Genomic DNA, 18,822 nt, shown 5'->3' on the forward strand with positions numbered 1-18,822 from the left:
TGGGAGCAGTGAATCGCCAAGTTCCTCCTGGCGCAGCGAATCACGCCCAACCCGGTAAGTGGCCGGTGCCCAGCGGAGCTTCTCCTGGGCCGGAGACCACGAACCCTGCTGGATCGCCTGCACCCGGACCAGGCTCCAGAACCGAGGGACAAGACCGAACAGCGGGAAGCACCTCGCGGGTTCTTCCCAGAAGACCCGGTGTTCGCAAAGAACTTCAGCAGGGGGCCAGCGTGGCTAGCGGGCCGCATCATCCGACCCTTGGGCACGGTGATGTATGAGGTGTCCACGGAATGTGGGCAGGTCCTCAGGAGGCATATCGACCAGATTAGGCGGCGAATGCTTCCCGAACACACTACGGAGGACGTACCGAGACAGCGGACAGTCCTAGAGGAGGACCCTACTGTGGCTCCAGAGGAGGCGGCGCCTGCACCAGAGCACCCACTCAGAGACGTCCAGCCCCCAGCAGCCGCGGACGCGACCCCAGAATTAGAGGCGGCTGCAGCGGAGGCCCCGGCACCACTCCCGAATTCCAGCTCAGAGGCCGGAACCCCGGAGGTACCCGCACAAACCCCCAGACGATCCGCAAGGGTATGACGGGCCCCATCGTACCTTAAAGACTATGTCACCTAGGGGAGGTTCCGGACTATGGGGGGAGGGATGTAGTGTCCGCTGACCGCCACCGGAGGCCAGTGCACATGCCCGAGCTTCAGTCTGGGACAACAATGGGGACTAGGATCCTAGTCCCTCCACTGGGGGAACCAATGGGAACCATGGCGGGAAATTCAAACCCACCAATGGGACCCAGGGGTGGTCCCCTGGAGGTGTATATAGTTGGCCTGCCGGCCGTTTGTCTGGTCATCTTGTTGTGTACCTAATAAAGCGTGCTAAGCACTACGTCGTCGTCTGTCGTTTCTCCATGCGGCAACCCACTACATAACAATAACCTAATAAAGGAAACCATTTTTCTAAAAATTTGGGGTATATTTCCATTGTGGGTGGCAGTGTGGCTAAGCTGGGCCAGCAGCACTGCTAAGGTGATCCTGCTGGGGTGGTGTCCCTGATGGATTAAAGTACCCTGGCCTACACCTACACCTGACAGAAACCCACCTGTGTGGTGTTGGGGGGGTTGTATTTAAAGGCATCGTGGGGGGAGACAGCAGCAAGGCTAAGGCAATCCTGCTGAGCAAACCTCCTCAGCCGCTGTAAGCATCCCACCTCCTCTCCTACACCTGACAGGCAGCTGCCTGTTCAGTGTAGGAGGGGGAGGGGGAGGAGTATTAGAAGCCACTGTGGAGGCAGGACTGGCCAGATCACTAAGGTGTTACTGCTGGGGCGGGCTCCCTCGGGGCTTTAAGCACCCTGCAACCACTGCTGCACCTGACAGACAACCGCCTGTTAGGTGTAGGAGGTGGGGGAGTGTGTTGGAAGCCATCAGAGAGGCTGGGCCAGCAGCTTTGCTTCACCTCACAGGTGGCTGGCCACTCCTGGTTTCCTCAACTGTCATTAGCTCTCTGCAGTCCCCTGTAACTCTTTTTTTTTAACCTCAGAACACTGAGCTCTGCAGCTGACCAATCAGAGAGTGGGGGGTGCAGGGAGGCAGCTGCCTGGCAGCTGCATAGGAATCAATGGGGGGAGCACATTTTTCCCCTTTTGACCCACTTAGGGGTCGAATTTCTAAAAATCCCTTTTTAGTGAACACCTACGCCATGGTACGAATGCTCTCCCCGAATTTGGTGTCTCCAGGTCCAGCGGTTTGACCTGGAGGTTGATTTTACAGCGAGGGGACTTTCTTTTATATATATAGAAGTGCTATAGGATTGGATCCAGTGTAAAATTCTGCTTGTGTTAGAGTTCTTGTGCAAGTAGAAATGCAAGAAAAAAACTTTGGTGGCCACTTCTGCTAAATCAAATTCATTATCTCTGCACTTGTGTATCTGCTTACACGTGTGCCACCACTTTCTGGGCACTATAAGAAGTAACATGCTAGATGGTGTACAAAATCTTGCATGAACAGAATTGTGTTAAGTCCTTTTATGTTTCCATTTATTTGTTGTTGGATCCAAGCTCAGAGAATCCCGTTAAGGTCTGTTAAATGGGACATACTACTGGACATACTACTGGGAAAGTACTCTTAGGATTGCATGGTTAGAGAAGCCTGAACACTCTGCTTTTGTGTCCCTGATAGGCTGTAGAAGTTTCTTCTCGGGCTCATGTTAACGAATCCTTTTCTCAGGATCAAAATTCATCAGGAGGTCAGTACTGTAAAATGTTCTTGTTGCCTCTTTTAAATGAGGAAATGATACATATTTTTCATGTAACTGTTTGCATATTATCCTGTTAATATAGGTCATATCAACAAGTCTTTAAATTAAGATCTTTGTATTTCCAGTCTCACTGGTCTGGTGTAGGAGTTCTCCCCAGGGTCTTGAACCTGAAGGCAAAAACATTAAAAAGTAAATTATATTTCAAGAATTGGATAACAGCACAATTCACCAGCCTTTGTAATATCCAGGAGATCTAAAACCAAAGTAACTTGTGTATGAGTTGAACGCAGACTAAAATTTTCAGGGGCAGAATGGAACTTTCCCACCTCCTCTGTCCTGTACACTCCACTGATCTCCATGACATTTTACTCTTGGGGGACAGAGGACTCTGAGGAATGACATGGGGGTGGGTCTCAAAAAAGAGGAATGCATGGAAATTGCCAATTTAGTCTGGATCCATCCCAGTGCATGCTGCTGTAAATTGGATTTGGGCTGGGAGGAAAGGATGTAACCCTTCAACCACTGTTTGTTTTTGCTAACAGAGATCAGATGCCCTGTGCTTTATTCCAATAAGAAAGAAAGAAAGAAAGAAAGAAAGAAAGAAAGAAAGAAAGAAAGAAAGAAAGAAAGAAAGAAAGAAAGAAAGAAAGAAAAGATGTGTCCTTCAAATACCTGACTTTCTTCCTCTAAATTGGGAACATTGTTTTGACGTGTAAAACTGAGCAGGGTTTGAAGGGTTAAATCTCATTCATTCTTGCATGTGTAGCCCTGGTCCAAATTTCCTGTAGGTGTTAGGTTGGCTAGAGTCCTAGAGCTGTCAGTAGCTGCATTTTCTATGGCCTCATTGCCATTTTAAAGGCTTTTTGGGTGTCTACCAGTCAACATTTGGGAGGCAAGTGTCTATCCTAGTATGCCTTCAGTATTTAATAATACTTAGAATTTTTATAGTTTATTTCAAGTCTCCAAAATAATCTCAGTAATATTTACAATAGTCCAGCAATGTAGGCTATCAATATTATCTACACATTACTGATAGGGAGTGATGCTGAGGGAATAATGGCTTGTTTAAGGACAACCAATGAAGTCACAGTTGAGGTGCAGTTTGAGCCAGCACATCAATGTGGGACAATGGTTAGAATACTGGACTTAGAATGGGGACCCCCAGGCTCCAGTCCTTAATCAACCATGAAACTCTCTGTGCAACCTTAGGCCAAACAATATCTCTCAAACTAATCTGCCTCATAGAATTGTTGTGAAGATAAAACAGGGAAAGAAAGACCCATGCATTCTATTCTGAGCTATGACGGGGTTGGGGGGAGATAATAATAGATTAAACAGATGGATAGAATCGCTTTTAGCATTTGCAAGTGTTCTCATGTTTTCCTATGTATTTTATTTCTGAAAGAACTCTTTCCGTTTTAAAAAGAAGGGATTTAATATATGTATGTTTTCAACTCTGTGAGGAATGAATACAGTTGATAACCTTGGAGTTCTTTGCTGTTGTGAAAACAAAAGGATTTCAGCTCCTCATGAAGCCTTTCAATATGGAGGAGGAGGCTTTTGGCTTTGGTTTTTTTCTCCCTGAACATGGGAATAAATGTAAGAAATAAGGTTTATTATTTTGGCTAATGCTTTGCATAAGAAAGGTAGCTGCTTTTTAAAAGTTGGTCACAGTGGATCCAGTATGATTACTGTTTTGGTACAACTTAATTCTTGAACAACTGGCTGTTTTCGCTATGTAGGTTCTTGCTCTCTAGAATGCCTTAATGGAGCAATTTGCACAGAGGCTGGAGTATGTGACTGTGAGACATTCCAGGCACAGGGTGAAAGGTGCCAAACTGGTAAGTTTCAGCATTAGGCTAAATTGAAGATGAAATGCTGGGGAATGTTTGTTAAAACAATAGCACCTGTATTACTTTTGCAATTTATTCCAGTTGGTGGCTGTGGTTCAGATCTTAATTTTGATTAGGCAGATATATGTTTGGCTGCTTATTACCACCATCAACACACTAGACCCCATTTTAATCATACTTATCTTTGAGGAAAGCCTGATTTGCACAGATTAGTAGAGGAGTGAAAGAAGAAGAAGAGATTGGATTTATACCCCGCCCTTCACTATCTGAAGGTGTCTCAGAGCTGCTTACAATCTCCTTTCCCGTCCTTTCCCCACAACAGACACCTCGTGAGGTAGGTGGAGCTGAGAAAGCTCATTTGAAAACTGCTCTTGACAGAACAGCTCTGAGAGAGTCATGACTGACCCAAAATCACACCAGCAGCTGCATGTGGAGGAGTGGGGACTCAAACCTGGTTCTCCCAGATTAGAGTCAGCACTCCTAACCATTTCACCAAACTGTCACCAAGCTGTTTTAAATGTGGTGATAGAGACTGTTCCCCATGGTAAATCAGTTGTGTGTAGCTGTTTGAACATAGAGCCAGGGATTATTCTGACCCTGTGTCATCACAACCTGCCCCACAGGATTTACAGTGGTATCCTTAAAATTGCTGAATCTCCTTGGTGAAGCCATTGTATATGAATTCATTGCTAAATGGATTAGCCTCTACACTGTTGCATTAAAATTTATTTATCTTTAGCCACCTGTCTCATTGCACCTGAAAGTGGATTAAAAACAAAATACAAACAATGCAATCAGACAGCATCATGAATCCCTTTGAAATTAATGGAACTTTACCCCAAGCATTTAGGTTTGGTTTCAAAAGGATGAGGTTTCTTTGCCTCCAGGAACTGTGAAGTTGGGCAACATTTAGTACATGTACTTTTTATCCTCTCTGCAACACTGTGCTGGGAATAGTTGAATTTCTTTCTTTTTTTACATTTAATTTTTTTATTTTATCATGAGCAATACATATCATATTATATAACATTATTGGTATTTACAGAGTAATACAAAATCTGTGACTGTTGATCTAATTTTTTCCATTATGTAATAATCCCAAACATGCTGATACTAAGCCAAGATTGATGGAGAGTTATTATTTTTCCATGAAGTGGCTATTACTGTCCTTGCAGCTGCACACAGAAAGGCTATCAAATCTCGTTGAATTGAGGGGCTCATAGGAGATTGTCAAAGATTCAGAAGCATTAGTTTAGGAGTGAAAGGAATTAGATAGCCTCTAATTTAATGAATTTGAGAGCAGACTAATCTCCAAAAATCCTTGATATAAATACAGCTCCACCAACTATGAAAATAAGAACCTCATTCTCCACATCCTTTTCAGCAATTAAATTGTATTTCAGGATTAATGTAGTGTAGTTTTGACGGTGTAAGATTGAAGTTAACCTAAAGGCTTGTACTTGTATATTTATGGATTTAGACCCAAGAGTTAGAGGAACTCCAGATCTTGGACCATTGCTTTTCCAATAAAACCCACTGTAGATCTCTTTGCCAGGAATTTATGTAAGAAGGTAATTTTGTTCCTTCTAAAGCAAGTAAAGTTTTGTAAAGACACGAAAGAATTCCTCTTTTGGTGTGGCATTAAGTAGTTTTTCAAAAACAGTCAAATCCCGCATTAGGCTCCCTTTAGGGTTTAGATGCTCTATTAAATGCTTGATTTGCTAGTATAGATCCCATGGAATGGAATTGCCCATTAATAAATCTAAAGTGTTTTCATCGAGTATGCTACCTTCTCTCGTTACATCAGTTAGGCGAGTAAGGTTAGCTACTCTCCACACTTGAAAGGTCCCTGGGTATCGTCCTAGCTCAAACCAACTTTGCTCTAGAAAGGTTGAGAGTGGTGAAATTGGAGGAGCTATCTTTTTCCTCCTCGTATCCCAAATTTTAAAGGTGTTAGCTAAAAATATATTGTTATTTGTGGACTTCGGTCTCTCTTTCGAGTTGTTCCAGACTACATCATTTATTGCTTTGGGACGGACAAACAATTGTTCAATATGTTTCCAATCTGGCTCAATGTTTGGATTTAATAGTTTGATTAGATTTGTCAATTGGGCCACCTCATAATAAATAATAAATACCTGGGGGGCAATATCCCAATAGATCTAAAATATCTTTTTCATGACAACTTCTTAACTCTTTATCAATCAATGGCCCTTTTAAAACAATGGGATAACATAACTTTATCATGGATGGAAAAATTAATTTAGTTGAATAGTTGCATTTCTTGATATTTTCTCTCACTGTACTTTCTAGCTCCTGTTGTATCTTCAATCCATGTTCTCTGGTTGCAAACAAAAGAAGTAATTTTCACACAAATAAGACAACCACAACACAACTTTCTTATATGTTTTTTCTGCAATAGGTCCCACTCCTGAAATAGCAAACTAACTTTGAACAGACCATGGCTTGCCTCTGTGGTAGGGGGAGCAATGTTAGAGGAAATGCCAAGTTATTTACCTTGCATATGAATTACTGATTTGGATTGGAACCCATATATCTTGGCCTGTATTTTGCAAAAATAATTTCCTTAAATAATACAGGTTTATGATTCTAGTTTTTAATTTGTCATTAAAAAAAACATGGTTTATGGAATAGATTTTGGCTTTGTGGCATGTGCTGTGTTAGCTTCTGTTACGCTTACACACCAATATCTGTTTTACTATGTCTAGTTCCAAATTCTGGCAAAGACAGAGACGGTATTTGCAAATCGTGGGGGCAGCATCACTTTGAAACATTTGATGGCATCTACTATTACTTCCCAGGAAATTGTTCATATATTTTTGTGAAAGACTGCAGTGATCCAGAGCCTCAGTACACTGTATGGGTAAGACGGGGGACCTAGCTCAAGAGGGAAGTTATCAAGAGTGCATCCTTTCCCTTTCTTCTATTTCCTGTAACAGATTCCTGTGTGATCCCCTGCACAGATCCCAGCAAGCTGGTACTGAAGTGTGGGATAGAGAGAGAAACAACTGTTTTTGGGCTTGTAAACCTGTGTATTTGTGGTAGTGAAGTCAGGCACATATTTGTATCTATGATCCCATCAAGTGGCCAATTTAGAAGCCAAATAAAAATAGCATTCCTCACATCTGAACTAGAACTACACAAAAATGAAGAAGAGGCAAATTTGAGTTTTTTCATATGTTAACCAAATGTTAACTCCTAATTAACCTATGTTAACTCCTAGGACACAGAGTCCTAGGAGTATGCTATGAAATGCACCTGCTGGTTTTCTTTCCCATTACCTTCCACACCATGTCAGTTGTGAAGGCCTCCTTCCTATGACCCTTTTCCCACTGTATAATTCACCAAAGTGTGCCCCAGTCCTTTCCTCTGATATTAGGGCCGCCAAGTGGGGGCGGGGGGCGGGTAAACCCCCGCTTTGGAGGCCCTATTTCTGCTGCCATAGAATCGGGCCCCAGGGGGAACTCCGCCCCCCGAAGCACAGCGTGGCTGCATCACCAGAGGTGACGCAACCACGCCGCTCACGTTGGGGGCGTGGCCCCGATCGTCGGAGGGAAAACTCTATGTGAGCGATGTAGCGCGTCACTTCCTCTGATGTGCTGGCGGCGCGCATGCGCGCATCACCGGAGAGCTCCCGGAGCCCAGCGAGGCTCTGCCGCCGCCAAGGTAAGTAGACTTGCGAACCCTATCTGATATGCTTTAAATTTAAATTTAAATTTATTTATTTATTACTTCATTTATAGCCCTCTTTTCCAACTGAAACTTGAGGTGGATTGCAGAATGCATTGTGGTAGAATCAGACAGCATAATTAAAACAGTCCAATCTAACAGCATAAAAGAATCAATGAACAGTGATAGGACTAGAATTACAGATTTAGAAAATACTGTGAGCAACAAACAACCTAAGGCAAAGTATACTGTAAAAAATATGGAAAGTGGAATTACAAGGTATAAGAGCTAGATCTGAGTCCAGTAGCACCCTGGAGCAGGTTGGGAAACTCCTGGACATTTGGGGATGGAGCCTGGGGAGGACAGGGACCTCAGTGGGGTCCAATTCCATAGAATCCACCCTCCAAAGCATTCACTTTCTCCAGGGGAACTGATCTCTGTAGTGCAGAGATGAGCTGTAATTCTGGGGGGATCCCCAGCTCCCACCTGGAGGCTGGCATCCCTACAACAGTCGTGTTCTATTATAAAGACACCCTCCTTGACTGTTCTACTACAGTTTTTATCACTTTATAAAAATGTAGATAAATCAGCTGTGGCCTAACTTTACCACCACCAGTAGAAGTAGTAATTGATGCATACTTGTTCTTATAATAAATAACACAATAAATCCACATGCTTGTTCTCATCATAAATAACACAATAAATCCAGATTGTGTATTGAAATATTTGTATCTGAGTATGGAACACAGTGTGGAAAGTTACTCTGCTTCCTGCTATCATTTATCTTTATTAGGAAACAAGATGATTATGCCACTGTATGCAAGTACTGAACAAAAGCATGTACCTGTTATTAATATGTCCCTATTTTTTCCCTTTAAGATTAATAACAGCCCACATTGTGTTGGCTCTGTGTACTCTTGCTTGCGGTCCATCAGCCTGTTCTTTTTAAATCAGGATGAAATAATCATATTGGGACATGAAGTAAAGAAAGGCAGAGTCAGGTAAATATTCAAAAAGTGTTTTCTAAAGTTCTTGTAGCAGAAATGAAATATCAAGGATACATAGTTTCTGTTCTTTTCCCAAATACAGATGGTAGGTAATAAAACAGCCCACATGACCCTGATTTTGTCAGATCTTGGAAGCTAAGGAGGGTCAGCCCTGGTTAGTACTTAGATGGGAGATCACCATGGAATACTCAAGTTTGCTATGCAGAGGCAGGCCATGACAAACCACCTTTGGACGACTTTTGCCTTGAAAACCCTGCAGGGTCACCATAAGGCAGCTGTGACTTGACATCCACAAAAAAACCCCAACAACTTTGATGTAGAAAATATAAGGTTCTAATCATGTTTAAATGACAGAAGTATTTTATTAGTTGTAGTATTTTAAAATAAATAAACACAAAATCATATGGATTGTGTAAATTACTGTTAATATTTGCATGGAGAGCAAAAATAATTAAGAATTTTTTCCAGTACATTTTGATTATATTTTGTGTTGCAGTAGTTGCACACCTAAATAGAATTGGATCCTAACAGTGTATTTGCTGGTGCCAGATGGAGGAGAGTCCATAAAAAACTATACAGGGGATCCTGGACCTGCATGGATAAAAATGCATGTGGAATGGGCTGTTGTAACGAAGGAAATGGGCAAGATTGCCCTCTTCTGCTTCCACAGTGGAAAAGCTGATAATTCCAACCCAAATGAATTTCTATGAACAAGTATATTATTTCTGTATAATACACTATATAATACACATTTGTATATATAATATAGTGTATACAATACATATTAGTAAAAGTTGGCAGAATATACTGTAGATTTTGTATCTGTTAATTGGGACTCCATTTGTTTTTCTAGGTTGATGTTGCCCCAGACAATTGGAAATATTTTCATTGAACGATTAGCAGATTACATTTTGGTGAAAACTACCTTTGGCTTTTCCCTAGCTTGGGATGGAAATTCTGGGATTTATGTTAAACTGACGGAAGAACACAAGGGGAAAACATGTGGTCTGTGTGGAAACTATAACAGTGATATGTCAGATGATTTCTTATTACAAAATAGTAAGTAAATAATCCTCACATATTTTTTATAAAGACAATTCTTTTGAATCCTGTTCTCTCATAATCATCAGGAAACACTACAGTGATGGTAAATCTGTTCATTGTAGAGTCATAATTTCCCTCAGGTTTTGTCTAATTTATAGCAGAGCAAAAAACAGCAATTTAGGACAACAGAATAAGTGGCAACCCTAAAAATCCATTAAAAGGTAACTGCTTATTGCAAAAAGCTCAAGTGAAAAGGACAGACATAGCCTAGTGTCAGTGTTAACAATTATAGTGCCAGATGAACCTCCTTGAAGAGGGAGGTTTATAGCTGGGATACCACCATGGACAAAGCCCTCTTTCCAGTGGCTCAACCCTGAGATGGTAGACATTCCCAGAAAAAGGATTCATCAAAGCAGCCCAACTCTTGGGCAGGTTGATATGCGAGAAGAGATCTTCTGGATCTTCCAGTGGAGGAGTGGTATTAGTTTAGCATACACAATTACCATTCTGCTCATGATATACTGGATAAGTCTTTATGGGGGGAATATCTCCTCATTCAGAACCGATTGAACTCCAGCTGCAGATTTTGCAGCCAAAGAATCTATAAACCAGAAACCACAATCTACACCAATGATCAGGCCTATAGCTACAGTGGGGCCTCCCGGGGCCCAGCCCCCTGACTTCTTCCAAAGGCCCCCTGACTTTGGGGGAGGCCATGCCCACCTGCACTTGGCTTGGAGTGCAGGCGTGTAGCCCCCGCTTCTCCCTCAAAGCATTTAAAGGAACCCTTTAAATGCTTTGGGGGAGAAGCAGGGGCCATGTGTGAATTTCAGTTCCCCCTGACTTTTTAAAAGGCCCCCAAACTAAAAAATCCTGGCTACGGGCCTGCCAATGATACATGCTATCAACATTGTATTGATTACTACAAAGATAGAACCTGTGAGATATGGTGATAAGAGTGTCAGACTAGGACAGTGAAGGTTTGGGAGTAGGGATGCCAGCCTCCAGGTGGGACCTGGGGATCCCCTGAAATTACAGCTCATCTCCAGACTACAGAGATCAGTTCCTCTGGAGAAAACTGATGCTTTGGAGGGTGAACAATATGGCATTGTACTCCTCTGAGGTACTTTTTCTTCCTAGGCTCCATCCCCAGATCTCCATGAGTTTCCTAACCTGCATCTGGCAGCCGTACCCCCCCCCCCCACCCCCGCGGGGTGGCCGGGGTGACCTGGCAATCCTGTTTGGGAGCAAATCCTGCTCAGCCATGAATCTCACTTAGTCAATCATCAGCCTAACTTCTGTTAGAGTTTTGGTGGGAGGAGGAGAGGAGAAAAGGCAGGAGAGCAGATTTATTTTTATTTATTTTATTTTCATTATATTTATACCCCGCCCTTCCCGGTCTCGACGTCAGACTGACTGGCCTGTAATTTCCCGAAACAATAGCACTTAGATTTGCTGCTGTAGAGACTTGTTTCACATGCTTGGTAGCTTCTATAATAGTTCACTGAAGGAACTGAGAAACGTAGATGTACACCCTCCACACCCCCACTAGGTTGGGAGGAAATACTGCTAAGAGAATCCTAGTGAGGGAGAATCTACCCTGCCCTGCATGCTGGAGGATTCCGTGACTGTTCTGTCATACACAGTTCCTGTTGTGTAGGTGTACCAAACCACTCTAACATTGTTGCAGGTAGGTGCAAGTTCATTTTAATTTTCCCCCCTTTTTTGAGACAAAACCTTTGCAATATTCTACTCTTGTACTGACAAGATATTACCAGCTCGTGTGGTAAATTGTATTTCCAAATGTTGTTTGATGTAGGTGATTATCAAGAAGATATTGCTAAATTTGCCAACAGTTGGTCTGTGCAAACTCCAGATGATGCTACTTGTGTATCTACTGCCTCTGATTTTCCAAGTCCATGCTCTATTGATTCAGAGTCTTATGAGGTAAGCTAGCTAGCTTGCTTGCTGTTCATATATTTTTATGCAAAGCCATCTGCATGGGCCAAGTAGGTGTGTCTAGAGGAATAAGCTAATTATCAGGGGTGAAAACCCTTTCAGTGTTTTTGAAGAAATACAGGTGATCAAATTACTTAACTTTATTTCATGTATTTAGTAAATTTCTACATCATTTTTCTGTTCAAATGAACAACCAAGGTGGTTGCTAGAGTAAAACACAAAATAGAAGAGCAATTTACAATAAAATATTATAAAAAACTCCACAATAGATTGGGCGTGCTAGTGTGTACAGTACCTAATCTGCAGTTGATGTTTGCTGTTGCATGGATCTGGGTTTCGATTTCAATTTATGTTGTCTCATATTAACTTCAAGGATTTTGAGATAATGATGGGAAATGCCATTGAGTTTTTATCTTGTAGCAATAGGTGTTTTGCTATGTAAATCTTGTTGAGATTGGACAAAGTTTAAAGTACAATGACAAATAGGGTTTCTAGTTAATAAAAGTGACATGATGAGGAGAGTTATGTCATTTGCATTGCACTGAAAGCATCCAGTCGATTGGGGGAAATGTGAAAATAAATTAAATCATTTGGTGAAGCATATATCCACTACTACATAATGTATTATTTTGTGTTCAGACCATCTACATCAAGTGCCAAATACTCTTGCAGTTTCCTTTCCTCAGCTGCCACCAAAGCATAGATCCATACCCGTATATTTCCAGCTGTATGAATGACCTTTGTCAGTAAGTATGAGCATTTATTGTTTTTTTCCTTAGCTTGTGAATGACATTCAGTAATTCATAACTAAGTGGAACAGTTAGAAATGTGTTTGTTTTGAGTGTTTAGTTACTGTGAATGGGACTGCCACTCTGGTTTTGCCTAAGGTGAAGCTTAATGGAAGTGTGAATCTCCCTAGTTCAGGGGCCTCACCCACCATGTGAAATTTGCTTAGGTGCTGAAAGCACCCCTGCCTCTACTGGAGCAGCCTGTGGTTTTCTCTTCCACCTGGAAAGGAATGACTTTCCCCCTGGTTTCAGTTCCCTCAGGTTGGGAAGTGTCCAGGCTTTGCCTCCTGCCAGGCCTCTTACCAGTGCCTGCAAATTGCCCCCTCCCTCTATAACATTCCCTGTTGTAGCTGCTGTGTTTGTTTTCTTTCCCTAATTAATTCCCACTCCCCACCTTCAAGGTTTGGTATAGTGTGACAGGGAGCTATGACCTTTGGCAAAAGAATGTTAACTGTGTGTGTAAAATGCCACCAAGTCACAGCTGATCTATGGGAACCTAATAGGATTTTTCAAGGCAAGAGGAGAACAGAGGTGGTTTGTTATTTCCTTCTTATGCAGAGTGACCCTGGAATTCCTTGGTGGCCTCTCCATCCAAATACTAACTAGGGTCAACCCTGCTTAGCTTCTAAGATCTAACAGGATTGGGCTAGCCTGGGCCATCCAGATCAGGGCAGTGGGCTTTAGTAGGTGTAGACTTTTCCTCAGTGGGAATTAATTCTTAGGCTATCGACTCCAGTTAGGTCTCTTAGTAAAGCTTGGAGAAGGTTACTGGCTAGCTGACAGTGGGATAGGTACGGGTGAGAGAGGCAGGGGGAAGAAAGGGCAATGTGAGTCTAGAAGAAGCACAGAGAAGGCAAAAGAAAATGGCTGTGAGCTGGGTGAGGGTAAATACTTTGGAGCACAGGGTTGCTCACTGTCTGTTGGATCAAGCTGTCCTTGTTAGGAGTTTCTCTTTGCCTCCACTTGCACCATGGTACAAATAAATTAAATTGGACGACACTAGAACTCCATACTTACTTAATATCTCTAAACACGTACTCAGAGCGTCCTTTACCTCTCTATGGTTTCAATCAATGCCAACAGCAATTTTGGAGGGCTGATTCAATCAAACTCCTTTGGCCCATCGTCTATGTATTTGTGGTATCCAAGAACGTGAGGATTTACCGCACTATTATTATTTTTTTGCCCATTGTATTCTAGTCCGAGGGCTAAAATTTTTTATCTGGTCTTAGTGCTTACCCAGTTGAGGAAAAAAAATCTCATTTTTGTTATCTGACATTGATGTATATGTCTCTTATAAAGTTTCATTATTTGCCCTTGCTGCAAAGAATATACGTTCCACGGTGGCATTGGGAAGGGGCATTATTTAGGCTACTGTATTAAATTAGTCATATTTTGTCGAAGGCTTTCACGGCCTGAGTTCATTAGTTGCTGTAGATTGTCCGGGTTGTGTGGCTGTGGTCTTGGCATTGTAAAACCTGATGTTTCGCCAGTAACTGTGACTGGCGTCCTCAGAGGTATAACACAGAAAGATGGAGTACTCTCTGTGTCAAGGTGAGAAGAAAATGGTAGGCAGGTAATTTATATCTACTCCAGAAGGTGGGGTAGGACTGAGTCATTATCTTGTAGGAGTTCCCCAGGCTATGAACATGCTAATGGAGGAGCTTTCCTGAGGAGGTGCTTTTGCATATGGATTGTTTCCTGAGGAGGTTTCCTGTTTCCTGAGGAGGTTCTTTTGTATGTGGATTGGCTGTTGAAATTCTAATCTTATTTGTAGTGCTATTGGAAGATGTAGAGCCTTTTGTGTTTTTCAGGACAGGAAACCATGTCCTATTTATTTTTAATAAATACTGGCGAAACGTCAGGTTCTACAATGCCAAGACCACGGCCACACAACCCGGAAAATCTACAGCAACTAATAGTCATATTTTGTTAACAATCTTTGTATTTTTGTATATTCTGACTCTAACCTATAGTTAGTTCACAATTTGTGTTTTGTAATTTTGTAATGGCCAATGGCTAATTACAATAAACTAAACTGAAACTTTTCCTCCACTTACGTTCTACTGCTATTATTGTGAATAAATTAAGATATTAAGACTCCTGTGTGCTCTCATTCCAAGACTGTTCCTGGAACTTCTCACAATTTGTGGAAGGGGGACTAGGGTTGCCAGGCCTGGGTTGGAAAATACTTGGAGACTTTGGGGGTGGATCCGGGAGAGGGCGGGGTTTGGGGAGGGGAGGAGCCTCAGAATGGTCCAGTGCCATAGAGTCCACACTTCAGAGCAGCCATTTTCTCCAGGGGAGCTGATCTCTGTCAGCTGGAGATCAGTTGTAAAAGCGGGAGATCCCCAGGCCCCACCTGGAGGCTGGCAACCCTAAGGGGGACATATTATAGCATTGCTAAGGACATATCAGTATGCATTTTCTTAATTAAAGATTTGCAATAGTGATAGTGATGTTGTGATATTGCAAATATTGAAAATACTGGGATATGTTTCTTCAAATTTATTAATTCATGAGTTATTTATGAAAAAGATTTCTTGCTGTGCAAGGAAGCAGCTTGTGGTGCTATAGTTTATATATGCCGAGTCACTATTTTCATTGGAATTAATTTAATTGGATTAGATGTGGTAAAATGAGGGAAATCTAATGATAACAAAAGAGCACAATGGAGTACGATGTGGTGGTTTTATAACAAGTGATTTCAAACCACCAGCATGCATGCCATGCAATATATCATAACAAATGTAAAACTGCTGAAAGCAAGAAATTCTTCAAAAAGATGGAAGATTACATTTTAATGCTACTATAATGGTTGTGTTATGGCTGCTTTATATCTATTCTGACAATTTATTAATTCTTCACATTTTCATAACCAGGAACCATCTTTAAATAATTCAAGATGGGACCTTTTCTCTCTCTCCATTCCCTTTATTTCTGCCTGATTTTTTGTTGCTTCCCTCCTCATGTGGTCATGTGGTCTAAGCAGATGCTATTATGCAGGGCGTTGTTTTTTGTTTTTTTTAAAAAAATCATTTACTTCATGTAAAAAATAATTTACTTTCTCACTGAAACTCAAATTGGCTCCCCACAGTGAGCCTGGCACAGCATGCAGCATCTGCTGCTGGGCCTGCCGTGTCTCCTCCCCTCCCCTATCCAGGGGTGTTAAACTCATTGTTATGAGGGCTGGATCCAACATAAATGTCAGTTTGTTGGGCTGGGCCATGTTTGCCATAAAATGTAATGCCAGGTACTGGAGATATAAACTTTATAAGGGACACAGGCAAAACCGATTAATGATATTATTTTTTACTCAAAATAAAAAGAAAAGCAATTGATCTTCTTCGTGGTCTCTGTGCATCCCACCTTTGGGATATAGTGCACCTGCGCCAACCCCGATCAGTATAATGGAACGCAGAAGGAATTTTCATGCCCGCTCCCCGGTCACGTGCCGGGCTCCAGTGCGCATGACCAAGGGAGGAGTACGACAATCCCGCCAGTTCTCTTCTGACCGCTGCACTGGTAGGACTCTCTCCGCCTCGGTCAGTAAAACTATACTTTTTGGGGCCTTTTGGCCTTGTTTTATTCAAGTTTAGTTAGTTAGGAAAGTTTTTTCAGTTAGATAGCGTTTGTTGGACTTTATTTCTCTATCACCCCTTCCCCCGGCCTATGGCCGCGCGGTGGGGTTTCTTTAAACAGTGCTTGGAGTGCGGCAGCAAGATCGCCTTCCCCAGACGGATATTCTCTTTGCCTTTTATGCTTGGGGGAATCGTACCGAGTAGACTCTTGTGCCCATTGCTCCAAGTTCACCAATCGGGCTGCTAGACTGCAAGTGGCGCTGATGGAAGTCGCACTCTCTCCAGTGACGCCCTCATCTCAGGAGACGTCCAGACATGCATCAATGTTGATACCAGCATCGGAAGCAACAGTTGCCATGTCTTCGACGTCAACCTCCATCGATGCCGTAAAATCGGTGCTGAAACGCCCGATTCAGGCACAACAGTCCAAAGCCCATACTCCTTCCAAAAAACATAAGGAGGGCAAGGACGTCTGGCGTATCAAGCTTAAGAAGCACAAGAAAGGCTCTTGCATAGCTGCTTCGCTTGATTCAACAAGCAGAGGGCAGCCACAAGGTGCACTTCGGTCACCTTCGCTACGCCCCATCCAATCCCTTGACTCCGACCAGGAGCTGGACTTGACTCAGGTTCCTTGATCACCCGATGTCGAGAACCTGCACCAAGATCGAAGGAAACATAATGTCGTCCCTTCACCTCCATTCATCCCCGATGAGCAAGATTGATCTCCGATGCCGATTCCGCCCATGACATTGGATCAGCGCCAATGGCAATATTTATACGGCAATATTTATACTTTTCAGGATCAATGCCATGGCTCCCTCATCCTCCCACGGAGTGGGATCGTCAGTCTTCCTCATCCAGAATTTATCGGTACTGTGATCCCTTCCCAGCACCGGAATTCGTTAAACCTTCCCAATCGAGGCTGATAACAAAAGATCCAGGTCTTCAGCTGTCAGCACCAAAAAGCTCCCATAGATCAGTCGGAACCTTGGATGCTGATCCTCCAAATGTCGTTCTCTGAACCCTCAAATCCGTCCAGCTCCCCCAGCTTTTACTCGGATGACAAGAGTCCCCATCCACCGATAGAAGCGTCCCTTCAGCAACAAGTCGAGGTCGAGCTTCCTATTTCACCGTCGGAGGATGTTAAACCCTATGGGGACTTTATTAAGCTATGGTTCGTACACAGGTTTCGCCCACAGAGTCATCCTCAATCCCTTCGTCTTGTCTTCCCACCATCCGTTTTGGGCTCTCTGCTTTGGTGGACAGATCCTGTGAATTTCCTAGCAGGAGCCCCATTCCATCCACCCACATCAACACTCATGCTGACTACAGATGCGTCCCTCTGGGGATAGGGCACACATCTCAAGGGTCTTTGTGTAGGGGCTCGATGGGAGTCCCATGTAGCACACAATCATATCAATTTCCTGGAACTCCTGGCAGCGCTGTACGCACTCAGGTCTTTTTGACACCTAGTGACTGAGCAAGTGGTCACAGTTCTGACAGACAACACCACAGCCCTGTGGTATATCAACAGACAGGGAGGTACGATCTCCCGAGGGCTATGTTGCCAAGCCATAGAACTATGGGTCGAGTGTCAATCATGGAACAAGTTCCTAAGGGCCGCTCATCTGCCAGGAACACTGAACATTCAAGCAGACTTCTTGAGCAGAGGAGGGGCAGTGGAGCATGAGTGGGAGCTCAGTTGGATTAATCTTCACCCAATCTTTCGCCTTTGGGGCCATCCGGAGGTGGATGTGTTTGTGACACGCAGCAACAGAAAATGTCACCTGTTCTGCTCCAGAGTGGGGATAGATCCCCTATCTCTGGGAGATGGTCTTCTGGTACCGTGGTCACTTCTTCATGTGTTCCTCTTTCCTCCGATTCCTCTAATACCCAGAGTACTAGTCAAGTTAATGCAGGAAAAACCACACTGTCTCTTAGTGACACCGTGGTGGCCCCGACAACCTTGGTTCTCCACTCTGCTCCACCTATCCAAGGGCTCCTTCGTTCACCTTCCCTCAGCTGCAGACCTCCTCCTTGCAGAGAAGGGTCGGATTCTGCATCACGATGTGAAGCGTCTCAAGATCACGATCTGGAGGATCCTTTTTGATCGGTCAGAGACAGAATAGATCATGTCTTATTGAATTGTTGCAGACTGCCTACCCGAGTTTCTTATGCTGGGAAGTGGAAGAAATTCTTGTCTTACCTTATCTCGTTGGGATTGCCACCACCACCATCTGACCTGATGGCAATCTTTGGGTTCTTATTGTCTCGTTTAGACCTAGGACTCAGTTGTGCCTTGCTGAAGGTCTATTTAGCTGCAATTTCGGCCAATCATCCAATGATTGACAGTCACTCTGTCTTCTCTCACCCCTAGACCAAGAAGTTTCTTAAAGGTCTGACCCACATCTTCCCCCCATCATGTGGACCCACGCCAGCGTGGGATCTACCCACATGGGCAAACCATTTGAACCGATGGCTATTTGTAGTCTACAGCTTTTGTTGTTGAAGACAGCCTTTTTAGTCGTGGTTACCTCCACCAGGACGATGGGTGAGCTATCGGCACTTCACTGTGACCCACCTTATTTGAGTTTTCGTCATAATGGGGTCATGTTGGCTCCAGGTGTTTCTTTCCT

The 18,822-nt window shown here is 43.2% G+C and overlaps 1 protein-coding gene across 1 annotated transcript in view; it reads left to right on the forward strand.

Moving 5' to 3' along the window:
• The first annotated feature begins 270 nt into the window (after positions 1-270).
• Positions 271-18,822, forward strand: part of OTOGL (otogelin-like) — a 158,229-nt gene continuing 139,677 nt past the window's right edge. Inside the window, exons 1-8 of the mRNA XM_015407445.1 lie at positions 271-555; positions 2,186-2,252; positions 4,007-4,105; positions 6,847-7,001; positions 8,687-8,808; positions 9,668-9,873; positions 11,678-11,805; positions 12,457-12,563. Of these exons, the coding sequence (XP_015262931.1) occupies positions 271-555; positions 2,186-2,252; positions 4,007-4,105; positions 6,847-7,001; positions 8,687-8,808; positions 9,668-9,873; positions 11,678-11,805; positions 12,457-12,563 (1,169 nt within the window). The remainder of the gene's footprint in view (positions 556-2,185; positions 2,253-4,006; positions 4,106-6,846; positions 7,002-8,686; positions 8,809-9,667; positions 9,874-11,677; positions 11,806-12,456; positions 12,564-18,822) is intronic.

Source organism: Gekko japonicus, unplaced genomic scaffold (assembly GCF_001447785.1).
Source record: "Gekko japonicus isolate JY-2015 unplaced genomic scaffold, Gekko_japonicus_V1.1 scaffold525, whole genome shotgun sequence".
In the NCBI taxonomy this organism is placed as follows: Eukaryota; Metazoa; Chordata; class Lepidosauria; order Squamata; family Gekkonidae; genus Gekko; species Gekko japonicus.